General features: G+C 37.8%; 1 protein-coding gene across 1 annotated transcript in view; it reads right to left on the bottom strand.

The window, feature by feature from the left end:
- Positions 1-1,005: 1,005 nt before the first annotated feature.
- The window catches only part of LOC127645633 (SPRY domain-containing SOCS box protein 4-like), a 92,946-nt gene continuing 77,893 nt past the window's right edge, over positions 1,006-16,058 (bottom strand). The window contains exon 3 of the mRNA XM_052129305.1: positions 1,006-2,082. Within this exon, the coding sequence (XP_051985265.1) occupies positions 1,955-2,082 (128 nt within the window). The 3' untranslated portion in view covers positions 1,006-1,954. The remainder of the gene's footprint in view (positions 2,083-16,058) is intronic.

Raw genomic sequence — 16,058 nt, 5'->3', positions numbered from 1 at the left:
ACCGTCTGTTTCATTCATTTTGCTGCGTCTAGCTTTTTCAGCATAAGCGTCACTAAAATAATACGTTTAGGTTGCAAAGAGGACTTCTTGTGACTTTTAAACTGTTACACATGATTCAAGATTGGGCATCACCCAGCAAAGTTGCCGCGCTTGATAAACAGTAAGCCAATGTTTTTGTTCCCTTTTACTCTAATGTGCTGAGGGGCCACTGTGCCTTGTTAAAACTGTTGTTTTTACTGTTACTATCCTGTTACAAATGTTGCCTAGGATGCTTAAAAATATAAATAAATATAAAATATAAAAATACAGCCTATTGCAACAAATGTACTTGCTTGGAGACTAAATTATAAAGAGTGGGCGATTATGAGTTCGGGTCAGGTCACAGAGTCTCGTTTACAGGCTGGGTTGGGGCTTCATTTTAAGGCCTGTGCAGACCTCTGCTTTATATGGAAAAAGCAGCTTAAACATTCTTCAAAAATGCATTATTTCTATTCCAGAGCACAACGAAAGTCATAAGGGTTTGGAACATTGTGAGGTAAGTAAATGATTGGAGGATTTTCCGTTTTAGGATAAATATCCCTTTAAGGCATTTTGAAGTGGATACCGTAGAGTCAGAACAGAATGCATGAAAGTCTGCATTACTGAAGTGAAATCACCTGAGGTTACTGACTGAGGTTAAAAACCTCCCACAAATCTAAACAGAGCGTGAGAAGAAGGTTCCAATTCTTCACAGATTTAGGTTAAATAACATACTTGCCCGCCACTGACTGTGATAGAGTGGGAGTCAGACAAGAGAGAGAGAGAGAGAGAGAGAGAGAAACCACAGAAAGAAAAGTGGGAAAGGAGGGAACCCTCTGTGGAACGTGAAGCAAAAATTGCTGTTATGTACTGTAAATAAGCACTACTGTGATTTAGAACATACTTGTTTTGTGTTCAGTGAAAATGATAAAACACAAATCCAGCCATCTTCAGTCTCAGACAAAAATGTAAACAGCATCCTTCTCATTCACTTGGCTTTTATTCACATTTAAAATATGCTAACACTAGCAAGATCTTTACATTCCATTGTCTTCCTCAGAAAACCAGACTGAGCATTCAGACAGAATAATAATAATAATTAATAATAATAATAAAAGCAGCATCCCAGTTTAAAATAGAAAGCCATTTGTGATGAGAGTATGATAGTGTCCGATATCTATGTTCTAATTCGCACATTCTCAGTTCATTAAAAGGAACTAGAACCTGATAAATAAAATTAAAGATGGCCAAAAACATCTCCATAAAATCCTTATCAGAACTGAAAGTTCACACGCACGATAAAATCATGATACAAATTTAGATAGAAAAGTGACTCAAGCCCACAGACGAAAAAAAAAAAAAGTGAATCTGTATATGATTGTTGGTCGTATATGTGCGTATGCATGTGTGCTTGGGAAGACACATCCAGCAAATGGTAAAAAGACTTCTGTCAGTCCGTATATTAAAGCCACCTGGTGCTCCAGAGCATAGGTAGCGGCACCTTCCGGCTTGGCACCTTCCAAGGCTGTTGGATTTTGACTTGAAATGCCCGATCTCCAGCTGCCTATGTCTCCTGTGACCATGCTCTGCAGGCTTTACATCCAGGAAAGGAGCTAAGAGATTATTACTGATGGCTTGCAAAGGCATCCGAATGTTAATGTGCTTTCTGAAACGGCACCTCCTGTAATCCCGCACACCTGGAGGAGCTGCATGTATGCCAAGCTTCTGCATCTCTAGCTGCGTCACACTTTTCTTAGTACTTCCAAAGCCGTCAATAATTTAAACAAGGAGGAAAAAAATTAACTAAAATAAAAGAATTTAAGATTCCTCCAGTGAGCCACAATGTAAACATTATCCCTCTATTGCCTGATGGTAGCGCTATAGTAGCACCTCAGACTTCCCCTCTGTGCGTGTCTCTACTTGATGTCCCATGCTCTCACTGGTACTGGAGGTAATTCTTCAGAGATTGAGGCAATGGCAAGGTCTCGATCTCCTGCAGACGCTCACGTCCCAGGGCCAGGCGCGCAGCACGTCGACACAGGTCCATCAGAGGTAGCGGCTCCGCTGGAGAGAGAGAAAGGGAAGAAAAGACAAGGGTAAAGAAGATAAGTGACTGTACTCATACACTGCACATAAACATTTTCTTAATCATTATTTTTTCTTGTTTTTCCAGTTAAACATCTAAACATCCTTAAAACAAAATACATTTACTTGAGAAGCAAAACTGCATAAGATATTAAAGCACGTAATGCTTTTTGATGTACAAATACTTCTATCTCGGATTAATATGCAGAAACAATTTATAAGTAAACTATTTGTAGGTTGATATCCCCGAAAAGTGTAAACACTTCGGCTCTGTGGCACATTTAGCATTCCTCTGTTTGCTTTGAGGGGCCCATCTGGCCCAACACAACAACACTGGCTCAATCAACCCAATGAGTTTGAGGCGGGACTATCTGTTAGTTTGTCTAATAGCTAATGAAGGGTGTATTCAGAAAGCTGTTTAACAATTTTTATTTTTGCAATTCCATTCGGTAAGGAATGTTGAGCAGAAATTACACACTTCAGCTTTAGCACTAATTTTAAAGTATTATAAATGGTATAAGTAGTTTGTTTTGTTGTATTTTTGTTCCCCAGATAAAGTCTCTAAACATCCTTAAAAGAAGAAATTATTTCATTATTACTTATTTTCTTCCTGCAATGCCAAATAGTTTCGTCTTGTGTCTAGTATAAATGCAACAATGTTGTGACATTTACGTTTAAATTTAATAAATGAATAAATTCCAATGAAGTAATAAAAATTAACTTTCCATAATTTTACGTCAAGTATTCTTTATATAAGGATGTTTAGATACTTACTAAAAATGAATACAAGTGTAAGCGTAGTTCTAGCTGGAGGATTTGCAGCTGTACATCACACCATTATCTAGTTAGCTGCTAGCCAATAATATATCTGTCCTTGCTATAAAAGTCTGCTTACAATCTACCAATTAGCTTTTTCAGTGTGTCAACACAGTAACCTCCACCTCCCCACCGCCACCAGTTGAGTTCCTTCATGCACGGTTTAGGCTTCTGGCCCCCTGCCTTCTATATCCCTGAAACCCCCGTGCAGGACGGGACTCAACTGGTGGTGGTTGGGTGGTGGAGGTTGTCATGTTAGCACATCGAAACAGTAATGTGATAGATTGTGAGCAGACTTATAAAGCAATGGCTTACATGTGAATGGCTAGGAATTACACAGCTTATAGTGTGATGGTGTACAGCTGCTAGTCTTACCACTAGAACTACGCTGCGCTTACATTTATTTAATTGAATTTACGTTTACTTCTCAATTCTGTTAAAACAAAAAAAAGTAGGTTTTAGCATTTTACTGAAGTGCCATAGAGTAAAGTCTAAATCAGTCTCAGTATGTAAGCTGGTGTTTGCGTGTGTCTTTAAGCATCTTGCTTCACTACAGAGCTGACAGAGCAATTTAGTAATGGATGGAACTTGCCATCGGAGCTTGGTATCCATCAACAAAAATGCTGCCTCACAGAGTAGTCTGCCACCACCCATCTGCTTTGAGGCAGCCACTGCTCCAGCCAAGATTTCATAGCAACACACAAAAACAACCATGGCTCCTTCTGGCCAAGACGCCACATCTCCTCTGTTGACCATCAGGTCTTTATCAGGACCTGGGGTGATATGACTAATCACATCACAAGCATGGCTGCAAGAGATGGAGCCCATTGTCTCTGCCAGCAATCAGAGTAAGCGACTGTGTCAGGGTAATGGTTAGTACTAACTATGTGAGCCTAACAATCAAGTGAGGAATAGTTATTATACCCCAGCTGCATCCCGTAAATATTTATAGCTGTGATGGTGTCCCACACAGAGAATGTCGTGAGCTATGTCTTCCTCCAACTTGGCAAATATAGTGAAGGCGTGAGTGCAACAATGCATCCCTATGGAACACTTCAAAAAGAGAAAAACTGATCTGTGACAAACAAACTCTTTTCTGTCATGTAGGTCATTTTGTTTGTATATAAGTTTCAGTCATGGTAACTGCTCAGTGTGAAAAGTTTTGGTGCAAATCCTCTAGTGTTTTGTTGCTTTGTCACATTGCTATTTGAGGTTTTAAGTTAGCTCCATTCAACTTCTCATCACTGTAATCTGTTTTGAATAAGTTTTTTGTAATTCCCATTATTCTCAATGGTGATTTTCATTACTGTAATTTGGTTATTTACTGTTACAATAAAAAATAAATCACATTAATACTTTCTATGAAGCCTGTATTTATAATGCATTATAAGGGTATTCTTTACGCATTATAAAGTATGCATAATGCCTAATAATAAACCTTATGATATTGTACTGTTATAATAATTGCTGTACTGTTTCAAATAATTGTAACAGTTATAATATGATATAATACTTATTTTTGGTTTTAACTTTCAGAGTATACAAGTTTGGGCACCCCTGGTCAAAATTTCTGTTGCTGTGAATAGCTAAGCGAGAAAAAGATGGCCTGATTTCCAAAAGGCATAAAGTTAAAGATGACATATTTCTTTAATATTTTAAGCAATTTTACTTTTTTATATCCATCTTTTACAGTTTCAAAATAACAAAAAAGGAAAAGGGCCCGAAGCAAAAGTTTGGGCGCCCTGCACGGTCAGTGCTTAGTAACACCCCCTGGCAAGTATCACAGCTTGTAAAAGCTTTTTGTAGACAGCCAAGTGTCTTTCAATTCTTGTTTGGGGGATTTTCACACATTCTTTCTTGCAAAAGGCTTCTAGTTCTGTGAGATTCTTGGGCCGTCTTGCATGCACTGCTCTTTTGAGGCCTATCCACAAATTTCCATTGATGTTTAGGTTGGGGGACTGAAAGGGCCATGGTAAGTAAGTTTTGAGGTGTGTTTAGGATCATTATCATGTTGTAGAAGCAGTCCACTTTTCATCTTCAGCTTTTTATAGATGGTGTGATGTTTGCTTCCAGAATTAGCTGGTATTTAATTTAATCCATTCTTTCCTCTACCAGTGAAATGTTCCCCTGTGCTACTGGCATCAACACAAACCAAAAGCATGATCGATCCACCCCTGTGCTTAACAGTTGGAGAGTGTACTTTTCATGAAATTCTGCATCCTTTTTTCTCCAAACATACTATCACAAACGCTTTCGAGAGCACCTCCGCGATCGGCCACCGGAGATCTGATTCACCTGAGTTCTAATCACCCATGAACCACATACCGGGCTTGATTAAATTTACAGCTGATTCCCATCCCTGCTCCCTCTATTTAAGCTTCACGCAGTTACACACTCAGGGCGAAGTCTTGTTTGTTCCGGCTACACTACTGAGCGTTCTACTACCATTCCTGTTTGATTATCTGCCTACCGACCTTGCTTTCCCTGTTGACTACGATTGATTACTGCCTGCCTACCTGAACCTTGCCTGTCTCTTCGTGATTGCCCATTGCTGCCTGCCCTGACATCCTGCTTCCCTCACAACGCTCCTGCTCTGCCTACGTTTGCCCTGATTTCCCATTGCCTGACCATTGCCTGCATATATCTGTGAGTTTCAATAAAACACTGCTTATGGATCCCAGCCTACCTGAGTCTTTGTTACACATACCTTTGCTCATTGCGGCCAAAAAGTTATATTTTAACTTCATCGGTCTGCAAGACTTGTTTCTAAAAATGCCTCAGGCTTGTTTAGATGTTCATTTACAAACTTTTGACGCTGAAATTTGTGGTGAGAACGCAGGAAATGTTTTCTTCTCGTGACTCTTCCATGAAGGTCATATTTGTGCAGGTGTCACTGCACAGTAGAACAGTGCACCACTACTCCAGAGTCTGCTAAATCTTCCATAAGGTCTTTTGCATTCAAACAGGAGTTTTGATTTGCCTTTCTAGCAATCCTACGAGGAGTTTTCTCTGAAAAGTTTTTTAGGTCTTCCAGACCTCGACTTGAACTCCACCATTTCTGTTAACTGTAATTTCTTAATTACATTACGAACTGAGGAAATGGCTACCTGAAAACGCTTTATCTTCTTATAGGCTTCTCCAACTTTGTGGGCATCAATTATTGTAATTTCGTGCTAGGCAGCTGCTTAGAGGAGCCCAGGGCTGCTGATTGTTGGGACAAGATTTGAGGAGTCAGAGTATGTATAAAGTTTGAAATTTGCTTCACTTGGCCTTTCCAAATGATGATTGTGAACAAGCCATAGCCCTAACAAGCTAATTAAGGTCTGTGACCTTGGTAAAAGTTATCGGAGAGCTCAAATCTCTTGGGGTGCCCAAACATTTGCGTGATGCTCCTTTCCTTTTTTTTACTCTAAAATTGTCCTAAATAAAAATAATACACTACTATTGCTTAAAATGCTGTACAGAATGATTCAACAGCAACCAGGGGTGCCCAAATTTTGCACTGTACTGCATTATAACACATAATCAACACCACGTTTTATCCACATTTATTTTAAGGTATAATGTATTATAAGTTAAGATCAAAACATGCACAATTTCTTCCTACAACTTATGAGTGGTATTTTACCACTTTAAGTCAAATGGCAAATGTAACGTCTTCTTGTAAACATCAAAAAGGCTTTATAATGTGGTCATAATCATTTATAAGTGGTCTTTGCTTTAAAGTAATACAAGCTACTGTAGGTCTTCTTTTAAACAGCCATAAGATATTATGAATGTAATAAGACACATTGCTTTGAACATTTTTATTGTAATACTTAAAATAAATTATCTAGTAAAATCCACAATACCACATAACATTATTAATGTAATAGAGTTATCAGTTTAAATTGCTCACATTAAAATGGACCTTGGCCTCAGAGTAAACACTCAAAAATGAACAAAGTAACAGCACTGTAAATGATGGATCTTTACTCATTTGCGTTCCAAGAATGTATGATGTCACAAGAATGTTTATTATAAGGCATTATGCATACATTAAATCTGTTATAAATAAAGATGTAATTGTGCGTTATAATGCATCGTAATCTTAAATGTTAGAACCACAAATAGGTAAGTTTTATATCATATTATAACTGTTATTACAATTCTATGAGACAATATAACATATTATAAGGTATTATGAATACATTATAATGCATTATAAATACATGCTTCATAGAAAGTGTTACCAAAATGAAATAATTTTCTTGTATTTTTAAAACCAACAAAGGCAGTAGTAGAATTACTACAGTAAAAATAATTTTTATTCACATTACAGATTTTTTTTCCTTAAGCTAGTGACAATTTGGGGGAAATATGCCTTATTGTTATGAAAATACGTCATTGTGCAAAAATCTTAATGATCCTAAAAGTAGATTTAATTTTGTGTCAGCATTTATAGCATAACATTGATTACCACAAAGAATAATTTTGACTATATAAATAATAATTAAAAAAAATAGTGGTTACAGTAATGCACTTACAACAGAAGTGAATGGGGCAAGTATGTAAATATTCTGACAAAACGCTGTCTAAAATAATTTTCAATCAATCATGTTTTGTGGCTCTACTTTTGATTTTAATGTTCTTGACAACAAAAGCAGACTGAATATTGGTTTCCTGATCCCAGAAAAATCCTCACTTAACACTATATACACTTTGAGGCATATCACTAGTAAGTTCTGATCGTCTCATGTAGTGCCAGATGGCAAGTGTAGATGTGCTCCAGCTGCAGTGGGCTCATGCTGGGGTGTTGGTGTGACTGACAGTGAGGGTCATAAGTGACAGATGGATCAAAGTCCAGACATAGTGCTCTACTGCAGTAAAACTGAATAATCTTTCACTGCCAGCCTACGCATGCACACATACTATAAGCCAGCAAGCTTAAGGTTAGCATGAAGAGTTCAGTTATTATATAAAATACAGCATTATAAGGTGAAATATACAACACACATGCTGACCTGTCATTCGATCTAGTCCTCAGTCTGTTCTCTGCGACTACTCAATCCCATTAGGGTACTGCCTTCATGTCACATGCGGCAATGAATGACATTCATGCGATTTATACACAATAAATGAGATTATATGGCCCTGATATGTCAATGTGATTCCAATGGGCCTGTTATCAGACTCTTGGAATGGACTAATAAAATATACTACACGGTAGATTTCGGTTCTTTTTTCACACACAGATGCAGTCTGTGATCTAAGGGTAGCTCAAACACTTGAACCAGTTGAGTATTTCAGTACAGCAGGTTTGTGTATGAACAAGGTTAAGCTGAAGTGCTAAAATGTTTTACATTTTATACTAGATTTTTCGTGGTCTTAAAGAAATATTCCGGGTTCAATAGAAGTTAAGCGCAATTTACAGCATTTGTAGCATAATGCTGATTACCACAAAAATAAATTTTGACTCATCCCTAATTTGAAAAACAAAAAAACCTGGTTACAACAATATTGGTAATACAGTGATGCAGACTTCACACAAGTGACGCTGAGCCGCGCAAACGAATAAGATCGACAGACCCCGCCTCCGGATCAAACCCTTCTCTGAACTTCCCGACATTCATTGTGAGCAAATCACTGTGATTAAATCAACATTTATATTCATTTTTATATATTATATTATATTTCTCTGGTTCCACCAGACTACTGGGTTACAAATAGCTGCACTGTGAGGCAGATGCTATTTACACCGGGTGCAAATAGATACTCTAAAAATATATTCAGCTCTCCAAATGCTTGGGTACAGAGTATGATTCAAAGGGCCTGTAGCAAGCCTGTGTCGAAAATCAGGAATGCACACCAGATGTACAAAGACACTTGAGAGATAACACACTGAAAAATAGCAGAAAAAGTGGTGAAAAGTCACCTAGGGTCATGACATCAGATATTAACTAAAACAATATTTCCAAAGCACAGTCACAAAAACACAAGAAAACACATTTTCACAGAAAATGGCTGATGCAGTTTTGCCCTGGACTGACTTCATGCTTCATTTAACTTAAGTGGTCCAAACATACAGTGTGTGTTCAGTCATGACACTCAGCAAGTCTGAAAATACTGCAAGTGATGGCACTCAATCTCCAGAGACTGCGTCCATTCAATCATTCTGAAATGCTCAGAATGAATGGGCTTATAGCCCATATCTACTTGCTTTGAATCATATATATATATATATATATATATATATATATATATGCAAGAGTACACTTAAAAGTTGACAAAATTAACCTTCAGCAGATATACGCATTTAAAATACACAGACTTTCTCTTCTGGGAATAAAGAACAGACTCTTCTTGCACTATAGAGATTATTGTCCAACCAAATGCTCTCTAAAAACAGGATAAATATAAAATCACGCATACACAGGGCAAAGTTACTTTATTAATCACATCTGTTACCATTGTTTATGTTCACGTGGTACTACTGTTGTTATTTTGCCGATCTCCAGGTGACAGCAAAGTGGAGAGAAAGTCTTATGTCTCCATCAATCTGACTTGGTGACAGAGCTCAGGCTGAAAAGAGCAAGACCTCAAGCAAAACCTTTGGTAGGTGTGTGACACCCTCGGCAAAAAAGTGTTCTGAACTGGCAAGTGAGACGTGGCTTTAATATACTTACTATTATGAAAAGGATTTTAGACACATTTTAGACTCTGACTAGGATGCCCAGCGCAACTTTGCAGAAATAGAAACCATTCCAAAAATAAAATGCCTTTTCACTTGTCGCAGCTGGTTAGGATGAATCCTATTTTTATTCTTTTTTTAAAGGTATAATTTACAATCAGTTTATTTTTATTTTTTATCAAACCGCACAATGATGACTTACAGCTTCAAGATAATTTTCTGCTTTGAAATAATCTGTTTTTTGAAAAGCGCTATACAAATAAAAATGACTTGACGGTGTAATTTTTAAACTCTACGAGTTAGGAAGATGAGTCTTCACAGCCATGTTTGACAAATCATCAAGCTCCAGCTCTAGCACATCTATGACTCCTCCATTAGGCCTGTTATAAATTAGTTCTGGTGCAGAGAAAAGAGAGAGAACGCTTCTATTTCCACCCAACACAGTTTTATGATCATTATTACTGCTCCAAAATGCAATTTCTTGGAGCTGTAATGGGGTTCGTAGAGTAAATATCAAAGCGTCACATTTTGTAAATTCCAATTAAATCACCCTCCTTCCTCAGAGAGGGGTTCTGCAGTGGCAGGCAGCCTTGCATGGGCAGGCACGTGGAACTTTCTGGAAAGATTGTGTTGGGTTACAGAGAGAAGCAATTCCTGTTAATAAGGTTTTTTAATGCTGGTCCAAGCTGGTTTGGTGCTGGTCTAGCTGGCGGACCTGCATAGCCACCAGCAAATAATGCTTGGTCAACTACCGAGGGAGGCATTGGCTCAGGGGTATAGAAACAACCAGAAAAGTGGGGAAAACACATTCTAAATTTCATCAGTCTCTCTTCACATTATGACAGTTTTAAATAATATATATATATATATATATATATATATATATATATATATATATATATATATATATATATATACACACACATATATATTTTTTTAAGGATATGTGATATATTTTTAAGAACATGAGATATCATTTGAAGAAAGCATATCAACTAAACTTATCAGCCAATCAAGATTTTTTTATGATAGAACTTTAATGAGTGGTGGTGGCAAAGTGGGCTAAGCGCATAACTTGTAATCAGAAGGTCGCTGGTTCAATCCCCACAGCCACCACCATTGTGTCCTTGAGCAAGGCACTTAACTCCAGGTTGCTCCGGGGGGATTGTCCCTGTAATAAGGGCTCTGTAATTCGCTTTGGATAAAAGCGTCTGCCAAATGCATAAATGTAAATGTAATAAGAAGGACTAAAACATAGCAACCATATATGAATGCAAATTTTCATATTAAACAGAAGAATTATCATACAATTTAATGACTGCTTTCAAACATTTAAAACATTGGTCAAGTCAGCCAGAACCAAGGAATCAAAGCATTAAAGCTTGTTTCACCTCTACACTGTTGTCACTGACCCTTTTTTTTTCTAAAATAAATATGAAATAAACATCACCATTACCATTAATTTAAATTCAATATAATAGCCAAATAATATATTTTTTGAAGAAATATACTTTGACATGATTGTTGTCTAACACATGACCCTACGAAATGATTAGTTATTTCTAAAAGTGAGGGGGACAAGTCCAGTTATAATAGTTACTACGCCCCTGTATAAGCTATTTAAGAAGCCTACCAGGCACACCAGTACACACACACACAAACATGTTCTGGTGACCAATAAGGCTGGCCTTTTGAACAGGGATGGCACTGCCTGAGAGGAGGCATTCTTGAATATCAAAGTCAGCAGTGTAATTTGATTAAATCATTGTGAACTGATAAATGTCTAAGGCTGATTAATTGAAAGATCTGCGGCGGTCACATCGAGGGGTCTGCAATCCACCCACAGAATGAGAGAGTACACAGACAATCATTACAGCATAACACCCAAACCAAAGAACAGCTAATTTGTGTTTACAGCTCTGCCTGGAACAACTCACTCTGTTGTGGCTTCTGTGTTGCGTTTCAAGCATCACCTCAACTTATTCATCCCACCACATGTGATCCATTATGATCCAGATCCACACAATCTGTAAAGTTTTTATAAAAGCAGATCAAAACGGCTGCTTTGTTATTTTTTACGCTCAACCATAAATAATCAATTTAGCTGAATCAGGCGTAATGCCCCTTTATTAGATGTAGATGTACTTAGTTTATAATATACTCCAAACCTATGATACTCCAATGTATTAAAAAGCTGTTGTGGCTGCAGTCATTATGAAGGCATGCAATAACCTTGAAGGGAGTGACTCATGAAACTCACATTAATTATTAATTCAATTATGTAACAGAGGATTTTATAATACTCAGCCAGGTCCAGTATTTGATTAAGCCTAATGTTAGGGTTCCTGCAGAACATAAAGTTTATTTAATGAGGAGAACAATTGTCAAAACTGCCTATTTCATGGAATTTGCATGTGCCCTTAAGAGGTATTATAATACAGAACATGTACAGTATCTAAGCTTTTCTAATTTAAAAATTGTGTTCAAACAAACTGATGAGAAAAGATTCATCAGAGAATTGTGGCAAACAAATAGCTCAGCAGCTTCCCTGCACTCCCAAGACACACGGTGAATTATGCAATTGCGTTAGTCTCCCTATACTCTCAAAATACTTACGTACTAATAAAAAATAATAACATGCATTACATCATTGTGGCACACAAGTAAAGAAATACAAATGTCAAAAAGTGGCTTAAGTACACAATATATGATTTATTTCCATATATTTGAACATAAACCTATCATTGGCCTACAGATCACAGCAATCCATTTTGCAATTGAATTTGTCTATCAGTCATAGATGGAGTTATTATGAAGGCTTGCCTAAGAATGCCTCAATGTACACGTGCGTGTCTCATACGCTTTTGGAGAGTCTCGGTTGCATCACGTCATAAACGTTTTTATGTCGGTGTGTCAAGTGAAACATAATTTGAAAACACGTCTTGAGATCCCATCGTTCGGATTTGCAGTCCAATGCCATAATGTGTTCTCATGATCTCATCTTGGGATCTTGTGCGTCCTTGTTTCCTGTCCTCGCTTCCAAACTCCACCTTCTTAGGAAATGAGGAAAGGATGAAAGGAAAGGAAACGAGGACTGAGGAATCAAAGCAAGATGTGTTTGTAAAACGAAATGTCCTTGCTCACTCGTGCGTCACTTTTTGTATGCGTTTTGGTGCAGCTGCAGTACCTCGGCATGGTTGTCTTTATGTTATTGACACTTTATGGATTAATATATTCATAATAAATACAAATAATTCAAGATGCACTGTTTAAGTACGTGACAATTATTGTCTATTTAAACCACAAAGATGAAACATTAAATTGTTGTGTGGGATGTGAAGGGGAAGGAGAATTTATATGTGCGTCTGGTGCATCGACCAAAAAGTCTTCCGTATTGAATGCTCTGGTGTTTCTTCACTCAAGTGTCCTTGATAAGCTTCCTTTCCGGTCACAGGCTCAAGGACGGAGGAGCGAGGAAACAAGAATGCACAATTTAGGAAATGATAAGCACCACTTCTGTGCTGTCTGCTGTAGGTGAGTGTGGTTTGTTTTCTGTATAAGCGCGTTGCCTAAACTGCTGAAGTTTCGCTTACTGCCCCCTGGAGAATTGAACTGCTCAGATGGAAGTAATATTCCGGTCTGGGGACATGATTAAATGTGATATTGTTTTAAACGCATTCTTTTTTATAGAATTAATCGCACTGAATTAAACGCATTAAATAGTCATCCCTATATATATATACAAACAGAACTGTGCAAAATTTTTAGATCTTGTGAAAAATGTTGCATAGAGAGGATGTCTTCAAAAATAATGCCATCAATATTTTTCATTTATCAGTTAGCATCAAACAAAGTCCAGTAAACATAAAAAAAGCTACATCAATATTTGGTGTGACCACCTTTGCCTTCAAAACAGCAACAATTCTCCTAAGTACACTTGGACACAGTTTTCCTTGATAGGATGTTTCAAGCTTCTTGGATAATTCTATAATTAATCTATTTAGGCTGTCTCAAATGCTTCTGTCTCTTCATGTATCCCAGACTGATTCCATGTTCAGTGGGCGGTGGGGTGGGGGAGGGGGGCACTGTGGGGGCCATGCCATCTGTTGCAGGGCTCCTTGTTCTTCTATTCTATTCTATTGAATCTTTACTCTGTTTACCTCAGCACCACATAACTACCACCTCCTCAGATCTGAGAGTGAGCGTCATTCTGTTAACTCCAACCTGGAAGCCTAATCTCCTTCACAATGGACCACTCTGATTACTTCTCTTAACATATCTGATAACTATCATTTTGAAATATTCCTTCAAACATTGTCCCAGAAGCTGTAATTTTCCTCTGAATGTGTGGTTTAGAAAAGGTCAGGTGTAGTCTAGTGTTCATATGATGCTGCAGGCTGGTCTTTCAAAGCACTGTCTCGCTTGCTCTATGAGTCTGCAGTCTCCCCCGGAGGCTGTGATCTGAACAGAGATTCACACAGTGAGGTCAGCATGTCTGGCCCCTACAGATTCAAAAGACATGTACTCCCTTTTTCAAAAAGAAGCACAGAAAATGGGAGCTGGCTAACATTTACGGTACTCATAAAAGCCACCTGACAATTGCTCTATTATGTTTTAATTAGCTGAATCATTGAGTCAATCGACCAGTTCACTGCATCCAGCGATTGTGCTGAAGGGAATTTACATTAGTTTACAGAAATGAAAATGTTCCAGGCATTTTCTCAGAAAACTGAATCAAGGCTACATCTTCCGGATGATGAGAATTATTAACATAGCCAGAAATCATCCGAATAGCAGCCGCTCCGAGAGGACAAAATCCCTAAACAATTAATCAGAAGCGCACGCTTTATGTCTTTATCTCTTTTTACACTAGCAGTACAAACCGGAATCTCTTATTAAAATGATTCCAATAAAAGGGACAGTCAACCAAAAATGAAAATACCAGCTTCATGTAGTTTCAAATCCGTATGAATATTTTGTTTTCTCTGTGTAACACAAAGGGAAATGTTAAAGCACAAAATCACCATTGACTTTCATTACATCTTTTTTCCATTCAATAAAAGTGAATGGTGATCACAGCTAACAATCTACCTAACATCTCCTTTTGTGTTTCACTCAAGAATGTCTTATAGGTTTGGAATGGCATGAGGGTAAGTCAATGATGAGAATTTCTTTCTGGAGAACAATCCCTTTTTCTTGCTACTCTTTGGATATGTCAAGCATTTTAAAGCTCCTCCGCTACATTAAAATGTCATAGTGAATCTGTAAACATTATTAAGCCATATTTATTCCTATCCACAATGTTCCATAAAGCTATTAGAAAGGCCATCAAGTTCAAGACCCAATATTCCAATCCATTTCAGGCAGTGTGGATTCCAGCCATGCTTCCATATACATGCAGAATGACCGGCAAGTTCCCACATACTCAGCAAAATGGACTGTAGCGAATATTGATCGTGGCAGATGCAAGACGCCCGTCCCCAGCCTCATTCCCTGGATCCCTCTGGCGGAAATCACCGCTCAACACTAGGATGGAGTTTTGGAAGGGATTAGAGTTGGTGAGTGGCCGAATGGAAGCAGCAGGGTTTTAGGAGGCCAGGTAAACAGCTTTGTCATGATGACAGGGGGCTTCAGAGGGTAGAGCACAGGGGAAGTTAATCTCTCTAGCAGGAATGGATGGTTTCGTTATAGACAGATTCATCATGTGTCTAGAATGGGGCTCCGACGGATAGCAGGGCCTCTTTTTTGGGTCCCTGTTCAATAACCAGACAGGATGTAATGGAGTAACACTCCAAAAAGCAGTGCATTTTAACAAAAAGACAGCTGCTCCACATGTTGTTAATGCATAATTAAAACAATTATAGATTTTCTTTTAGGTTAAAATGTATATGAATGTATTAGGGAAAGTGTAATTAACTGGTGTGACCAGTCACCATTTCTTTTTACCTTTTGAATTAACTAGTTAATTTGAAATGGCACTGTGGTGTGACAACAGAATTCTTAAAAGGTACAAAATTTTTAGCTATGCACAATGTATCTCATTTAAAGGTGCACTCAGTAATGTTTTTCTTCATTTAAAAAGTTTTACTTCTAAAGAAAAGAATAGTGATTTTGAAACATATGTATAAAATTATGACCACTCTTGCAAGATGAAGAGTTCAGTTAACAGTTATATCAGTAACCTTACAAAAGCTATTTTATTCTACATGGAGCAGGGGTGCCTCATGAGGGCAGCCATGTTAGCATCACATGACCAGCTGAATACTATTTCAGTAACTGCCTTGTTATTGGGCACTTTCATTCATGGATTCAATTAATCCTGTCTTAATGTGCATATTGAATTTCTACAATGGCATTCGTAACTGAAAACTACTTTGTTTGAATTATGCAGCATCCTTGTCACTAGGTGTCAGTGCAAGACATACTGCAAAACATTACTGAGTGCACCTTTAACCCTCTGGGGTCGACG

This window comes from Xyrauchen texanus, chromosome 6, assembly GCF_025860055.1.
Source record: "Xyrauchen texanus isolate HMW12.3.18 chromosome 6, RBS_HiC_50CHRs, whole genome shotgun sequence".
NCBI classification, from domain to species: domain Eukaryota; kingdom Metazoa; phylum Chordata; class Actinopteri; order Cypriniformes; family Catostomidae; genus Xyrauchen; species Xyrauchen texanus.
The sequence above is the reverse complement of the archived record's forward strand: the minus strand, read 5'-3'. Positions and strand labels throughout refer to the sequence as shown.